Source organism: Camelina sativa, chromosome 14, assembly GCF_000633955.1.
Source record: "Camelina sativa cultivar DH55 chromosome 14, Cs, whole genome shotgun sequence".
Taxonomy (NCBI): domain Eukaryota; kingdom Viridiplantae; phylum Streptophyta; class Magnoliopsida; order Brassicales; family Brassicaceae; genus Camelina; species Camelina sativa.
This window is the reverse complement of record NC_025698.1, coordinates 8,553,120-8,569,952: the sequence shown is the minus strand read 5'-3', so window position 1 is coordinate 8,569,952 and position 16,833 is coordinate 8,553,120. Positions and strand designations below refer to the sequence as shown.

Below are 16,833 nucleotides of genomic sequence, written 5' to 3'. Positions count from 1 at the left end.
GAAACAAGAAGTATGGTTATAAGTCGTGTCAAGATGTGTGTTCTTCATCTCCACCTAAATAAAACGAACTATTTTATTCGTGTTTTCTTAAGACAAAGGTAGATTTGCTACTTTGGATTGTATTTCTTGGTGGCTGATAACTACTCCCAACTTAATCAAATCTATACTCCAACCTCGATTTCGTCTTTCCGTTATTAACTTATTATTATTCTTCACATTTAAAGAAACTAAACTATAAACTTTATTGTAAAAAGTTAAAACGCTCGCTCATAAAATCATTAGTTAAAAAGTTTCTCGTGTTTTTTTTAAACATCTCCGAAAGAGGATAAAAGGTTAATCATCGCAAGCTATACGAGTCAAATTAGTCTGCATGAAACTATACGCGTATTAAGGATCATTTGGCGATGCATATACTTCAGCACCCGTGACATATTTTCTTTGGTTGATAAGTAAACCTCTTAAGTCTTAACATTTGATATCTTACATAAGACCACAACAACACAAAAACTATATCCAACTATTGCGAATTCCACAAAATTATTCTAAGATTTGGGTGTTGAATAAAACCTTCGATTACGATAATATTTAGATTAATCAGGACAGCGTTTTTTTTTTTCAAGTACATACAGATCTCGCAATTTAGACATTAATACTATAGTCTGATTAAACATCGTTAAAATAAATCTAGAAAATTAGACTTGATAAAAGTGTACAACTTTGGTCTACAAGGAGTTTGTTCAAAAAAAAAAAAAAAGATTTGGTATTCAAGGAAATGTTGCGCTGTCTTAATTAATTTTCACATTTGGCTCAAACAAGAGCTCTAACATGTAACAACGGATTAGTAATTTCTACATTTAATTAACATATGATCCACCTTATAGTACGTGTGGTACGGACTAATTAACATAAACCCTGAGAGGCAGAGTTTTCAACAGACAAAAAGTCGAAGAAGGGAACACAATTCTCGTTACAAATTGGGTTGTTTTGATCGAAATATTCTTCTTCGTCTTTTCTTGAATTGTCTATCACTTCGGGTTTCTTCGAATCCGTGTTTACTGGGAGAAAATTGTAGAACTCCATCGGCCGTTTAGTTTGGTCTATTGCTCCTGACCAAATAATCAATGTCCAAAAGTTAGTTTTTAGAGGTTCTACAATTATACATAATCGTATCTACAAGCAATTGTACATTCATATGCATGCAACTATGAAAACAGAAAACCATGATCGTTTCACGCTATATATTTAAAAGATTCTTCACAATTTTTATCATCAAAAATAAATTGAGAAAACTAAGACTTTTAATCCATTAAATTTAATTCCGTTTTATTTTATTTTATATCAAGTTGTATACGAATTGCACTAGTAGTTGCACACTAAAGAAGAGGAATGTACATGTTATCTAATGGTTATGAGTTTGAAACTTATATTATGCCTATATGTATTCACTCAAGATATACCTATATACTACACATGTTCTATATTAGCTGCATAAAACACACAAATACTTAAACCATATTTTATCTAATTACCTTCTTTTATTGGAGTAGTACTATTCTGGAACCCGATCTTTCCGGTCAAGAACTCTTTGAGAACTTGAAAATGACTAATATGAGAGAACTGATAAGGAAAATTGATAGCGGCCGTCGTTGCCAATCTTCTCTCCTTATCGAAGTCGTTATAATTACCCATCGTCCCAGTAGAAGCAGCCGTGCCATCGTGGCCATGGCCACGTGGACGCAGCTTAGACCGTTCTCGGCCACGACGAGCCATGATGACGTGCCAATGGTTTTTAACTGCGTTATCGGTTCGACCGGGGAAAAATCTAGCGATCACGGACCATCTGTTTCCATGGATCCGATGAGACGCTAAAAGCCTTTCTTCTTCTTCCTCCGTGAAAGGGTTTCGGTTAATTCTAGGATCCAATTGATTAAACCATCTCAATCTACAACTCTTACCTGAAAACCAAAAAAGCCAAACCAAACCAACATAGTAATTATATATTAAACCCTAGTTTATGCTTAATAATAAATTTAAAGAAATGAATTTAATTATAAAGATAGTTTTTTACCAGATCGACCAGAAAGCTTCTGAGCTATGGCGTTCCAATTATGAGGACCAAACTGTTCGACGAGTTCTCTTAGCTTCTCATCTTCCGCAGGTCTCCAATGGCCTCGACTGCACATCATTCTTCAATTTCTCTCCGTCCGATCTCTCTGTGATATATCTTATGTAAATCAAAACGTATATATAAATCGATATATGTTGATACAAGAAAGAACCCTAGGTTTGATGTAGGTGAAGGAAGATGGGTATGTAGGAACAAGAAGAAAGCTGAAGAGCCACCAGCACCATATATATATTTAGATATAATATAAAAGAATTGAAAGTAATGAATATTATAAGATTCGTTAAGAGAGAGCGAGGGAGAGAGTTTGGAGGGAAGTTTTCACCGGCGATTGATGCCAACGTCTTCCCTAACCAAACACACTCCTTTTAAGTAATCTACCTTTTTTCTTTATTTCTCCCATCTACAATATTTATTGTTATTATTATTTTTGAAAACATTATTTCTGTTTATGTGGGAATTTTATATTAATTATTAAATTGATGAATATTGAAAAGAGAAAAAGGAGATTAAACAGGAGGGGAGAGATTGCTTGGTGGGGTGAATTTTCGTTAAACTTTCAACGTCTACTCCATTTTTTTTTTTTTCTAACCTAAACCCTCTACTTCAGCCACCAATACTTCATCTACGTTCGTATACTCTTCTGCAAGCTACATATTATATATATGTATGCGATTTTTAAAGTCAGATATATTCATGCTTTATATCTAATCAACTTCTAGAATATGACTCAAGGTGAAAGGGACTACAATCTATGACTCAACGAATGTACAATATAATTAGATCAAACATTTTATTTTATTTTTTGGTAACTAGTTAGATACAAACATCAAAACTGCGGTTGCATTTATATGTTATGTTATGGTGTTGAATACGTATTTGTACGTATAATATTTGTGAAAATCATATACGCAACAATATTTCATTATTTTGGATGTAATTAGGGTGAACAGAAAACTTAAATGTGTTATTGATTTATATGAAACACTAATTTTAAAAAACAATCATAATCTTAAATAACAATCTATATACTGTATGTACATGTGGAATTATTTCCTAATTTTAATCAATCAAAAAGTAAAAGTAATTAAGGAGACATCGTTTGGTCCAAAATACGGGAGAATGTATACATAACGGTTGTTATTCCAGGGTTTGTGGGATCAAACTTGATAACTAAATTTCAACCGTATTTCCTAATTAAATGCTTTCATAACTTCGAAAATATCAATATAATTTCTAAAGAAAATAAAAACTAGAGGGGAAGGAGAGAGTTTGGTAAAGATGTTGTGGACCTGTGATTTAATTGCAGGTCACGTATAAGTAGAACTTAAATTAATTAAAGTATCTTTGAATATGTTTTGTTAACCTTTCAGACCTAACTAAATGTTTCTTTTCCTCAAATCGGACCAACGTGGAAACCCTAAAACGACTCTGTGTCTTTATTAATTAATTGGTTAACTGAATGATATATTAGTGGCTTTGTACTTCATAAAAATGAATTTGACATCTTATTTGCTCTAACATTTGGTCTCTAAGCACACATCACTAACTTTCTCTCTTGTCTTGCCTACGACGTTTAATTAGTTAGCTTTTGAACTCTCTCTCAGACTCTCAGTCCTTTAACAAATTTAAATAAATAATAAAATAAAATTTGGCACTAATTACCGGCTTCTTTTTTGAACATATATATGTGTATTTTCACATTTCTAACATAGCCTAAAAAGCTTAAGAAAATAAAAATATATATAGAAACGTGACGGAATAAAGTTAAAAACCTGAAAAGGTGATATATATGTTGTACTTTGATTTTCCTTGGGATTGCTTGCAAAACAGTTCATAGAATCTTATTAAAGATTGATCGGAGATATAGCTTATAATCCAATCAACTAAACAATTCAATCCTAGGTAAGCTATAAACAATCTGTTTTAGAACTCATTTGCACGTGTGTTTTACTGGTGAAGTGTAGTAGGAAAATAGGCAGAGTTAGTTGGGAAAGGAGTCAAATACGATCTATCACAAATAAAAACAGTTCTAATACCACTACACAGTACAATGTACACACAGGCAAACGGGATCCTGATTACATAAAACGGGCCGGTCTAGGTCTATCAACAAATTGGTTAATGAGAAACCGGATCTTGAATATTACGCCAAAATTGGTCTCTATAGGTCTTGTTAAAGAAAGCATTTCAATCAAAATCCTAAACTGTATATATGTATTTGAACTTAATTGGTGTTAGCTAGTAATATAGTGTATATCAATCATCTTTTATACAAAAAAAAGTCTATATTAATCATCTCAATGTATGCATAAAAGAAAGCTCCTGTCCGCTGTAAGATTTAAGAACATAGCCCATGTTTCATTCATCAAAATCATTATTAAAAAAAAAAACATTACCAGTGAGAATCCTTCCTCCTAAGATTAAACAATAACTCAGGACGGTTCCGGTGGAATTGACAAGGAATTCTAAAAGATGCTAGAGCCGACAAAACAGATCGGCCATCTCAGCATCAAAATCCAGATTTCCAACAAATTCCCTTAATTTTTTTTCCTATGAACTTGTAAATATCATTAAGAAATGAAATGCGATGAGGCTATAATTACAAAAAGTTAAGACTTACACTTCACTACCTAGACAAAAATAAAAATAAAACAAAATATAGCATAAACACATAAGAATAAGGATATAACCAAAGTTGCATCAATTTTGCAATTCCCTTAATTTATGGGATCCCAAGAGGAAAAAATCCACAGATGCTCTGGCCATATATGGCCACGTACTAACTTTGACAACTATGTTCGGGAGATGAAACGACGATATATTTTAGTGAATGTTGTCGTGTAATCCGGCGCGTATTGTCATTTTTTGACTTTTCACTCAATATGACATTGTGTATGATTTGTAGCTTTCACCTAAACGACCCGTATGATGTATATTTTTTAGCTTTAATTCAAACGAGGTAGTTTTATATTTCTCTTTGTATTTCAATTTCTTTTTTTGTTCACCTTTCAGTTTATCTTTGACAAATAAAAAACCCACCATCGCAAAAGTATTATTTAAAAGCTTGTCAAGTTACGAGTTGATTAGGTAAGTGATAATTCAACATAGCAATAACAACACTGATTTAGTGCTCTAGACCTCTAGTGATATATAAATCACCAGAACAAAAAAAGACTGTTCTATAAAAGGAAAGAGTCCTAAACGAAAACGAAAAAGAGAAAGGAGAAGATATCTTCAACACAACGAAAATGATTGAGGGACACGTGTCGTCACCAACCACCTTGCCAGCCTTATAAAAGCTTTTCCGACTGTCCCCCGACGGTGACCGTGAAAGACAGCCACGATGTTTCCAATCCTTTGACACCTGTCCTCTCGTCCCCACACACAATAATTTTAATTAGTACTTTTGTGCTGAGCCCGCCCCAAAACGGTAACGTCACGTGCCCAACGTGGCCGCCACGTGGAATATGACATAACCGGCATTTTCCTTGTGTATAGCATTGCCTTGAGCTGCCCAAACCAGCCATGGGGCCTTATTAGACTTGGTTATGGGGACATAGACAAACAAGTGTGAACGGACGTGGAGTTCTTATGCACCTTGTAACGTAATTTAGGCCGGTGACGATTTTTGTCCGTCATTAACTATTATTCTATTTGTAACACCAACAAAAATCTATAAAGTTTTTTTTAATGACGATTGTCTTTTAGTTTGATGTGGTCTCGCAATCTTACAATAAGCATCATATTAATATTCAAATCCCGTATTTGACAATATGAAGTTAACCGCGACGTTTTTAAAGATATTATTTTGTGTGTTTTAAGCTGCACGTTTAAATGGATGATTGCGGAATGCAATGAATGCTAAGAAAATGTCAAAACTGCAGGTTGATGTATTCTGTTCATTCTATAATTATTAATTTTTTAAAAGATTCGTCTGTTAAACAATTTTTATGATCATGAGACATTGAGTTGTATTATTCTATTTTCCGATATAGTTGATGTAAACTCAAAATATCTAAGTAATAATATTGAAATGTACAAGTATTAATATAACATAAATGGCTTTCAAAATACGGCAAGAGTATCGTATTTGAGATAGAGATGTACCTATATATTTGTAATGTAAAACAGAATAAAAGCTGTCTTGGAGAGCAAATCTACAAATATATATATATCTTTAGAATGAGGCCGATGGACAGCTAATGGTACCAATTAGTCCAAAGTTTTAAATCATTAAAACACTAGCCATCCCCACTAGGCAATAATATTTTCAATTTTCATAGAGGATAAGATCACTTACATTCTAATTTATATGTAAATATTATTGAATAGTTTGCTTTAAGATATGGAGTTGTACTTTAATATCAGTCTAAACATAGTCATTATCATAAACACCTAGGAAAAATCAGTTACTAACGGAGCGAATTAATTTGTTTCATATAAAAACTAGCTTTTCACACTGCATAGTTAGCCTGTAGTTAACTAACTTATAATGGTCTAATGATTGTAAAATTTATTCAATCTATATTATTATTTTTGAAGTATATTTTGTGTTATGCCCTTGAAGTTTTGGTTATTTAATTTGTTTTATTTACAACATTAACCCCTAACTATTTTCCTTAAATAACAATTTCTGGAAACTCAATGGAACTATTTAAATCGACCTAATTTGATACATTTATTGCCATAAATAGCTTGACAACATCTATACATTTCGATTTTTCCAAAAACAACTCTACGCATTAAATTTTTAGTCCCATAAAAATCTCCAAACCTATTTTAATAGATCTTTAGAGACTGTATGATCTCTTAAATTTAAATAACACAGCCGAGTTTGAGTAACAAATGATTACAATCGCAATAATTATTATAACGTTAATAAAGTTCATAAAAACGAGAACCCAACTTTAGAAACTCAATAATCGGGTATATTTAACTTTAGCATCAAGAAAAATATTTAATATAATATATACCGTGTTAAGAAACTGAATATTATTACGTGATAATGTTATCAACTCAAATAGGAAAACACTAAAATCTCTCTTTTATTGCTATAGATCGTAAACTCCTTGCTCATCAAGCATTTTCTATGTATAAATATCAACTTCACAACCAAAACCACTAATATGACAGTTTTGAAACACGGGTTAAACTNGGTTATTTAATTTGTTTTATTTACAACATTAACCCCTAACTATTTTCCTTAAATAACAATTTCTGGAAACTCAATGGAACTATTTAAATCGACCTAATTTGATACATTTATTGCCATAAATAGCTTGACAACATCTATACATTTCGATTTTTCCAAAAACAACTCTACGCATTAAATTTTTAGTCCCATAAAAATCTCCAAACCTATTTTAATAGATCTTTAGAGACTGTATGATCTCTTAAATTTAAATAACACAGCCGAGTTTGAGTAACAAATGATTACAATCGCAATAATTATTATAACGTTAATAAAGTTCATAAAAACGAGAACCCAACTTTAGAAACTCAATAATCGGGTATATTTAACTTTAGCATCAAGAAAAATATTTAATATAATATATACCGTGTTAAGAAACTGAATATTATTACGTGATAATGTTATCAACTCAAATAGGAAAACACTAAAATCTCTCTTTTATTGCTATAGATCGTAAACTCCTTGCTCATCAAGCATTTTCTATGTATAAATATCAACTTCACAACCAAAACCACTAATATGACAGTTTTGAAACACGGGTTAAACTACTAATATGACGGTTTGTTGTTATATAGCGGGACATGTTATTAACATGACGATTTGAATTAACATTAGTATAAATATAAAATATTATTAATTCGGTTTTGAAACACGGGTTAAATCTTTCTTTAATTATTTGGTCAATACCACTAATATAAGAATATTAGACATATTAAATTAGGGTAATTTAACTAAATTTTGTAAAACAATTAAATCATTGGTAAAATTGTGGCTTAATCCAACAATAGCTTGTAAATTACATATTTGTGTATTTATTTCTCTTATTATTGTTCTAATAATTAACAATCTAAACAAAATTATTATTTAATTAAACAAAACAAACTAAATATATATATATAAAAAAATATTATCTTTTTTTTTTAAATTGTCATGCGGTGTACTGCGGATTAAAATCTAGTTGGTTATCATAAATGTCTCAAATAAGAATAATGTTTTTTCTTAGCTTATGATGAAAAGATTTATTAGATTACTAATGAATTAATTTTGTAAACTGTTGGATAAATGTTAATAATATAATTAGAATTTAGAAATAACGATTATTTTTCTTACAACTGTTTTTTTTTTGGGTAGTTTAGCTGTACTAGTGAAGTAGTAGTATTTTTTTCTAGTCGCGTTGAAAAATTGATCGGTCCCTTTGTAAAAAAAAATATTTTCCTCTTTCTTCGTCTTCATCTCTCTTTCTCTTTCTCTGTATCAATTATTTTAAAGAAACCATTCGCTTCGACTGCTTCAATGGGGAGCAACATAATACNTAAACCATAAATCCTAAACACTAAATTCTACCTTCTAAAAACTATATCCTAAATCTGTAATTGTCAACTCAAACCTTTAAAAAGAAAATTTTTCTTTTAAAAATCAATTTTTTTTTTTTTTTTTTTTTTTTTTTTTTTTGTGTGTGTGTGGTCAGATTCATTGTCAATTTCGTATTTCTCCGATACAATTCTGAAAGATTCAATGCTGAATTAAGGGTTTTTTTTAGCTTTGTCTAGTTGCTGCTGGCTCCGTCCAGATTTTTTTTGGTAAGTCTACTCTTTTCCTTTTTCTGGGGGAAAATGTTGCTTAAGGTTTTACCTTTTTTCAGAGATTTTGTTTTGTTTGGTTAGGGCAAGTTAAAGCATCCCTTTCCATTACTACTCTTCCTCCTTACATTTTTGCATAATTCTTCTTGGTGAGCCTTTACTCAAAATCTTCCCTTTTTAACTCAACTTGCCCTTTGTAAATTCCTCGTTTTGTTAAAAAAATATTGTATTTGGTATATAACGTTTCATAGTGGAGAAAATATTATACGAATTGCAAAGTTTCATGCTTTCTCCGTGATTCCCTTCAAAAAACGCTTTCTTTTTATTTATTTTGCCAATTGAGTCCTTTTCTCCCAGTTCTTGCAGTAATCAATCATTCGAGTTGATTAGATAGTCAAGGTTGGAAAAATCAACAAACTCTTTTACTTGTTTGTCAAACGGTGTCATATTATTTACTTGTTTGTTTCTGCTTGGAGCTTGGTCTTAAAGTATGATTGTTGTGAAGATTCGTGTATATTAGATAGTCACGTTGAGTTATGAAGATGGTTTAGTCATGGCAGATGGCTCGTGACCTGGTTTTTACTTTATCCTTATGAATATCTAGTGGAGGAGGAAAGACTTGACCTGTTTTTTTTTTTTTTTCGGTTGGACATTAATTTTATCAACCTCCTCTCCTTATTGCATTTTCTCTTTTTTTTGATTTGGAATCATTCTCCTCTTTTCTTCTAGCTTTTTTGATCATAGATTGTTTCTCACAAGATTCATTGTGAAATCTTTTATCAAAATTTGGCACTTACACTTGTAGAATTTTTTGTGTTTGTAGATTTCTTAAGCTCTGTAAGAAATGGGATGCTTTGCATCAACGCCGAAAGAAACTGGTGGGAACAGAAGAAAGCCAACAAGCATCGGTGAGGTTTCAGTATATGTACCTGGTTTAAGGATACCGAGAGCTGTGGATTTTTTGCAGTCCATTGGCGATCAGTTACCCAAGGCTCTATTGGAACGCTTGACGGCTTTAAGAACACGTATAGTAGTGATGGCTAATCAAGAAGGACCTACTATAACAAGAACTAGGAGAAAAACACAACATGGTATTTATATGTTTCTGAACATCTTTTTGTGTTTTTGATCTTTGCCTGCTTTCTACTGTTTACTGTTTAAAACTCTTCATGACTATTGGTTTATCTGGCTATGGAGGTTCAACGCTCTCGGATCTCCATCAAGCTTTGGTAGACTATCTACCTGTTCTCTTGGGATTAAGTAAAGATGGTAATATATACTGTTATGTGTTTATTTGAAATAGATCTGTTTGGTTTCAGAGATTTATACTTGACCCTGCTGTATTTATGATGTTCTTCAGGTAGCCATCTACAGTTTAAAGTACCATTTAATTGGGTAAATCAGGAGGATGAGGAAGAGGTGGGGTTACTAGCAAAACAGTTTGTCTTCAAATGTTATCATAATGTAATAGACTCTTACATGTTTACTTTTAACCAGGAAACAGAGATGACAAACGTTTGGTATGAAGTTTTATCCGTTTTGCATCTAATGGCAATGCTACAAATGTCTCAAGCCAATTTACTGCTTCTTCCTAGAGGTTCTAGTGATGGTCACAACCATCCAAAAGTATCAGAAGGTTAGGCTTCTCTGATAGTTTATCTATCTTCAGTTGCCTGAAGGGGATTTACATACATTTTGTTATTTTTTTTTTTAATTTGATGATTTTCCATTTCTAAGTGGTAAATGAAATGTGATGGTTACGAGCCTCAGACTGAACAGTGGTTTTTTTTTTTTTTTTCGTTAATAGAAAACAGACGAGCTTCGATTGATATCTTCTTAAAAGCAGCTGGATATCTTGATTGTGCTGTTAAGAATGTTCTCCCTCAGTTTTCTGCTGAACAAAGGTTTGTAGATGAAAAAAAGGTTCCAATGTCATTCACTCTACATTTGGATAATTCTCAGTTGATTCTAATGGGACAATCGTTGTCCTTGTTTTCGTTTTCTTACAGGAGAATTTTACCGGTTGACTTAGGGGAAGGAGTTCTACGGGCCCTTTGCTTGCAGGCACTTGGCCAGGTAGCACCTCTCTTTTAATGAATATGATTAAGCTATCCCATGGCATATAACTGTAGCTCATGTGGTTTCTTTCTCTAATTTTTTGGATCTAACATCTTTCATGTTGCTGATTATAGGGTGTTGATATCCAACTTGGCATGGCGATTGATAGCTCGAAGGCCACTCTTGCAGTGAAACGAAGACTTTCATGTGAAATGGTGAAATATTGGCAGCAAGTAAATTCCCTTACTCTTATCCAACCTTTTTGTCATTGAGGCATCGTCTATTGACTTCCCCCCACTTATATCTTGGAAACATCTAAAACTTTTTGTTAATGCTTCCTTTTCCTTGTCGTTGTGCGCTGAAACAGGCACAAGATAATCTAATGAATCTCCCATTAGCAAATGGTTGGGGAGAAAAGCATGGACTATTTGTTAAATGGAAGTATGTTGAAGCTAAGGTACTGTTTGATTCTTTCTTTCCTTCTTGCTCTATTACTCCTTTCATATGTAAACGTGTCTGGTCCTTTTCAGTTATTGTCCTGAGCTATGGCCCTTCTTTGTCTCTGTCTTTATAAGACACGAAACTTTGCTTATATGATCCCTATCAATTACGTTCTGAAAGTGAGAACCATGAGGCTTTTACCAGAATGAATAGGCGATTAAGGTCCATTTGTCTAATGTCTCGTTTCATCTTCTGAAATCTTGTGAATCAGGCTGCGGCTTACTACTATCACGGTTTGATTCTTGATGAAGGAAACACAGAGAAATCACATGGCATGGCAGTTGCTGCTTTGCAAGCCGCAGATGAATGTTTCAAAGAAAGTAAGAAAGCATCCGAAGCATTCAACGCCTCTTCACCTACTTCAAGGTAATTTCTATCTCTTTTAGTCGGAATTATATTGAGCTCATGGGGTGACAGGTCAGCGGTTGATTTGAAGATCTATATAATTGTTCTGCAGAACACCGCCGCTTTTTGGAACAATGAAGTATCTAACCGAGAAAATCCCGAAAGATACTTCGAGTAAAGTCAGGATAAACCGTGATCTATACTCTTATGAAAAGTGAGTTTATTATATCTGTCTTTCTCACTTTTGCAATAACATGTAAAGCTCAGGATTTTTATATTAATCTGTAAAAATGCTCTCTGATTATCAGAATCATGGAGACAGCACCGACACTTCCTGATTTCGCTTTGGCATTAAAACCAGATGAATATCAACTTCCTCTCGTTGAAGATTCGTAGTCTGAAGATGCTCAAAGTGCTTCAAACCAAGTTTACGAGAGCAATCGAAGAATAGAGATGTGTAAACCTTATAGAGCCAAAAAAAATCAGTGGTTTCCAATGGCTGCCTGCAAAATTACGGGTTCGATGATCTGATCTCTGTTGTGTGAGAGATGGAAAAACAAAACTTGTCAAATTGGGTTTGGATCAGTTTACATGAGAGAGATATCTTGGTATGTTAATGTAATAGTATATTTGCTCAATAAAGTAATATTCTTTTCCAATTCCAATGTTGATAGTAATATATATGTTCTTGGTGATGAAAGTTGCTGGTAAGACAAGGTTTTAACTTCGAGCATGAAGGCTTGAAGCATTATGTTAAAGAATTAAACCAACACTTCTTCAATACTCAAATACTCTTTCAATTGCAAATTCACAAGAAGACACAATCGAGCTGACGTTCATGAAACGAGAGCCGATTTCTCAAATGATGAAGACCTTACCAAGAGATCTAGATCAAATTGAGTACAAACCCAGATTCTAAGGAAAAGAGAAATTACAAAATGAAATGTTCTGCTTAAAGTAAAAATGATCGAGTCTTCGAGCATATACTGTCCTCCTTTGGTCAACAGTCAACAACGGCTAAGAATTTGAATTGAGCCAATCATAGCCCAGCAAGTCATCCTTCACCATTCCAACCAATCAAACCTCTTTATTTAGACACGTCAGCTCCGCTACACTACGCACACTCTTTAGCTGTAACACATTAATACAAAATTCTGGAGTAAAGCAGAATCTAGAGGAGATGGTTTAGATTCTTTCAGACTCCAATATGACCAACAGATTTCTTCAGCATTTGTTCTTCGGTCTCCGTTTCTATAAAGAACAAATTTAGGCTAAATAATAAATTAGGTGTACATATATATTAGGTTAAATAACACCTAATTAGTAATGTGAATTTTCATTATTAGGTTAAATAATAAATTTGTTCTTTATAGCATCTGTAAATAATAAATTAGGTATTTTTTAATAACGAAAATTCACATTACAGCTTTTTTTTTTTTCCATAATTCACATTACAGTTTCTATAAATAACATACTTTCTATTAATTTAGGTTAAATAATAAATTAGGTGTTATTTATAGAAACTGTAATGTGAAAAAACACCTAATTTATTATTTAACCTAAATTAATAAACATTGAGCAAAAATAAAAAATTAATGAAAAGTTTAAAAACATAGGGAAAATAATATTTAATGATGATTTCATGTGTAAAAATGTTAAAAAAATATACTGAGGATTTATCTTTTTGAGTTTTTTTTTTTTTTTTTACCAAAAGAGGATAATTCTTCAGTCTCTCTGCGCGTTTGTTCTCAAATTTCTCCGAAGCAACCTTCTGCGATCTTCTTCCTTCCTCTGTTTTCGTTTCCAAATCGTAAGCTTTCGTTTCTGTTGATTATAGACATGTTTCTTCGTCCCACTGATTTGTGCCAGTTTCCAAGTTAAGAGATTGATGAGCCCCTAAAATTGTTCCCCCCTTTCTAATCGTAATTGTACTGCTCGTTGAAATTTCAGATTAAAATCGCCATTTGTAGTCTCGTAAAGTCTTAGAGTAGATCAGGAAAACCGAAGAAAGTTATTGCATTGTTTAGATAAAACGGAACCCGAATCATCCTGTCTAATTGCTCGCGTTTCATTCACACAGAAACCCTAATTTTGATTTCCATTATCAGATACTGACCATGCCTGTCCTTTACGAGCAAGATAAGCATGTCTCCTCCGCTATTTTGACCGGACAGGTAAGTAGTAATCACAGTTTCAAATCAATCTCCATCTTAAATTGAAGAACTTGGGATAAGTGTTTTGTTTGTCTTTGTCTGAACAGGAGAGAGGTGTGCTTAGATGCCAGGAACGGACCTCATTGCTTCATCACTGGAAGCTCAATAAGGAGCAGATAGAATTGGTGGACAAAGCTGGTTTCGGTTGGTTTCGCCTAATAGGATCTATTAGCTTAAACAATTCACTTATCTCTGCCCTTGTCGAGAGATGGCGTAGAGAAACCAACACGTTTCACTTCCCTTGTGGCGAAATGACTATCACTCTCGATGAGGTATCGTTGATCCTCGGTCTTGCTGTTGATGGCAAACCTGTGGTTGGTGTTAAAGAAAAAGATGAGGACCCTTCTCAAGTATGCCTCAGACTTTTGGGGAAACTACCTAAAAGTGAATTGAGTGGTAATCGAGTCACTGCGAAATGGTTGAAGGAGAATTTTGCAGAGTGTCCAAAGGGAGCTACGACGAAAGAGATTGAGTATCACAGTCGTGCTTTTCTTATATACCTTATTGGGAGTACCATTTTTGCAACTACAGATCCCAGTAAGATCTCTGTTGATTACCTTATTCTCTTTGAGGATTTTGAGAAAGCTGGAGAATACGCTTGGGGTGCTGCAGCGCTTGCTTTCTTATATAGACAAATTGGTAATGCCTCCCAGCGGTCTCAGAGTATCATTGGTGGTTGCTTGACACTCTTACAGGTTTGTTTTCATTTGTCTTAAGAGTATCATCTTCTCTTGTTGTTACTTTTTTACGAGAAGTTCTTAGCCAATTGTGTTTACCATCTTCAGTGCTGGAGTTACTTTCATCTGAATATTGATCGGCCAAAGAGAACCACCCGTCAATTTCCACTGGCACTTTTGTGGAAAGGAAGGCAACAGAGCCGATCGAAGAATGACCTGTTTAAGTATCGCAAGGCACTTGATAATCTAGATCCATCAAATGTAAGAGTTAAATCATTGTTTTCTTATACATTTTTCTTGTTTTGAACCCATTATGATGTTTTGTTACACCACTGAAATCTCTTTTAGGTTAGTTGGTGCCCTTTTGAAGGAGATCTTGACATTGTGCCACAAAGTTTTAAAGATAATCTACTACTTGAAGGTCGAGAACAAAATTGATTGGTCCAAAAGTAGTAGAATGGCACTTCCCAGATCGATGCATGAAGCAGTTTGGTCTGTGCCAAGTTATCCCCGGAGAAGTTCCTCCGAGAAAAAACGAGAAAAGCCATGAAGAAGATTTAGTGGAAGATATGAACACAGCAGACGAAGAGNTCTGTTTTCGTTTCCAAATCGTAAGCTTTCGTTTCTGTTGATTATAGACATGTTTCTTCGTCCCACTGATTTGTGCCAGTTTCCAAGTTAAGAGATTGATGAGCCCCTAAAATTGTTCCCCCCTTTCTAATCGTAATTGTACTGCTCGTTGAAATTTCAGATTAAAATCGCCATTTGTAGTCTCGTAAAGTCTTAGAGTAGATCAGGAAAACCGAAGAAAGTTATTGCATTGTTTAGATAAAACGGAACCCGAATCATCCTGTCTAATTGCTCGCGTTTCATTCACACAGAAACCCTAATTTTGATTTCCATTATCAGATACTGACCATGCCTGTCCTTTACGAGCAAGATAAGCATGTCTCCTCCGCTATTTTGACCGGACAGGTAAGTAGTAATCACAGTTTCAAATCAATCTCCATCTTAAATTGAAGAACTTGGGATAAGTGTTTTGTTTGTCTTTGTCTGAACAGGAGAGAGGTGTGCTTAGATGCCAGGAACGGACCTCATTGCTTCATCACTGGAAGCTCAATAAGGAGCAGATAGAATTGGTGGACAAAGCTGGTTTCGGTTGGTTTCGCCTAATAGGATCGATTAGTTTGAACAATTCACTTATCTCTGCCCTTGTCGAGAGATGGCGTAGAGAAACCAACACGTTTCACTTCCCTTGTGGCGAAATGACCATCACTCTCGATGAGGTATCGTTGATCCTCGGTCTTGCTGTTGATGGCAAACCTGTGGTTGGTGTTAAAGAAAAAGATGAGGACCCTTCTCAAGTATGCCTCAGACTTTTGGGGAAACTACCTAAAAGTGAACTGAGTGGTAATCGAGTCACTGCGAAATGGTTGAAGGAGAATTTTGCAGAGTGTCCAAAGGGAGCTACGACGAAAGAGATTGAGTATCACAGTCGTGCTTTTCTTATATACCTTATTGGGAGTACCATTTTTGCAACTACAGATCCCAGTAAGATCTCTGTTGATTACCTTATTCTCTTTGAGGATTTTGAGAAAGCTGGAGAATACGCTTGGGGTGCTGCAGCGCTTGCTTTCTTATATAGACAAATTGGTAATGCCTCCCAGCGGTCTCAGAGTATCATTGGTGGTTGCTTGACACTCTTACAGGTTTGTTTTCATTTGTCTTAAGAGTATCATCTTCTCTTGTTGTTACTTTTTTACGAGAAGTTCTTAGCCAATTGTGTTTACCATCTTCAGTGCTGGAGTTACTTTCATCTGAATATTGATCGGCCAAAGAGAACCACCCGTCAATTTCCACTGGCACTTTTGTGGAAAGGAAGGCAACAGAGCCGATCGAAGAATGACCTGTTTAAGTATCGCAAGGCACTTGATAATCTAGATCCATCAAATGTAAGAGTTAAATCATTGTTTTCTTATACATTTTTCTTGTTTTGAACCCATTATGATGTTTTGTTACACCACTGAAATCTCTTTTAGGTTAGTTGGTGCCCTTTTGAAGGAGATCTTGACATTGTGCCACAAAGTTTTAAAGATAATCTACTACTTGAAGGTCGAGAACAAAATTGATTGGTCCAAAA

At 34.0% G+C, this 16,833-nt stretch overlaps 3 protein-coding genes and 1 pseudogene across 3 annotated transcripts; 3 read left to right on the top strand and 1 right to left on the bottom strand.

Moving 5' to 3' along the window:
• LOC104740492 (transcriptional activator Myb-like) lies at positions 764-2,467 on the bottom strand. Its single transcript, XM_010461110.2, has 3 exons — positions 2,069-2,467; positions 1,530-1,955; positions 764-1,106 (listed from the first exon to the last, which is right to left on the bottom strand). The coding sequence occupies exons 1-3, from the start codon at positions 2,184-2,186 to the stop codon at positions 901-903; spliced, it is 750 nt and encodes a 249-aa protein (XP_010459412.1). The 5' UTR covers positions 2,187-2,467; the 3' UTR covers positions 764-900.
• LOC104740491 lies at positions 9,197-12,465 on the top strand. The gene is made up of 12 exons (XM_010461107.2): positions 9,197-9,298; positions 9,723-9,990; positions 10,097-10,168; positions 10,260-10,318; positions 10,397-10,535; positions 10,707-10,803; positions 10,909-10,975; positions 11,092-11,190; positions 11,325-11,414; positions 11,670-11,824; positions 11,916-12,017; positions 12,112-12,465. Exons 2-12 carry the CDS (start codon positions 9,744-9,746, stop codon positions 12,197-12,199), a joined length of 1,215 nt encoding a protein of 404 aa, XP_010459409.2. The 5' UTR covers positions 9,197-9,298; positions 9,723-9,743; the 3' UTR covers positions 12,200-12,465.
• Positions 13,507-15,480, top strand: LOC104743366 (annotated as a pseudogene).
• Positions 15,291-16,827, top strand: LOC104743365 (serine/threonine-protein phosphatase 7 long form homolog). Its single transcript, XM_019235360.1, has 5 exons — positions 15,291-15,304; positions 15,603-15,668; positions 15,755-16,402; positions 16,493-16,645; positions 16,733-16,827. Exons 2-5 carry the CDS (start codon positions 15,612-15,614, stop codon positions 16,820-16,822), a joined length of 948 nt encoding a protein of 315 aa, XP_019090905.1. The 5' UTR covers positions 15,291-15,304; positions 15,603-15,611; the 3' UTR covers positions 16,823-16,827.

Excerpts from the sequence above, each read along its gene's own strand:
- LOC104740492 (XM_010461110.2), bottom strand. The coding sequence starts at position 2,186 with ATGATGTGCAGTCGAGGCCATTGGAGACCTGCGGAAGATGAGAAGCTA. Across the intron at positions 1,956-2,068 it reads GAAGCTTTCTGGTCGATCTG|GTAAGAGTTGTAGATTGAGA; the intron begins GTAAAAAACTAT and ends TTTGGTTTTCAG. Across the intron at positions 1,107-1,529 it reads TACTACTCCAATAAAAGAAG|GAGCAATAGACCAAACTAAA; the intron begins GTAATTAGATAA and ends TTATTTGGTCAG.
- LOC104740491 (XM_010461107.2), top strand. The coding sequence starts at position 9,744 with ATGGGATGCTTTGCATCAACGCCGAAAGAAACTGGTGGGAACAGAAGA. Across the intron at positions 10,536-10,706 it reads CCATCCAAAAGTATCAGAAG|AAAACAGACGAGCTTCGATT; the intron begins GTTAGGCTTCTC and ends TTTCGTTAATAG. Across the intron at positions 10,976-11,091 it reads GCTTGCAGGCACTTGGCCAG|GGTGTTGATATCCAACTTGG; the intron begins GTAGCACCTCTC and ends TGCTGATTATAG.
- LOC104743365 (XM_019235360.1), top strand. The coding sequence starts at position 15,612 with ATGCCTGTCCTTTACGAGCAAGATAAGCATGTCTCCTCCGCTATTTTG. Across the intron at positions 15,669-15,754 it reads CCGCTATTTTGACCGGACAG|GAGAGAGGTGTGCTTAGATG; the intron begins GTAAGTAGTAAT and ends TTGTCTGAACAG. Across the intron at positions 16,646-16,732 it reads ATAATCTAGATCCATCAAAT|GTTAGTTGGTGCCCTTTTGA; the intron begins GTAAGAGTTAAA and ends AATCTCTTTTAG.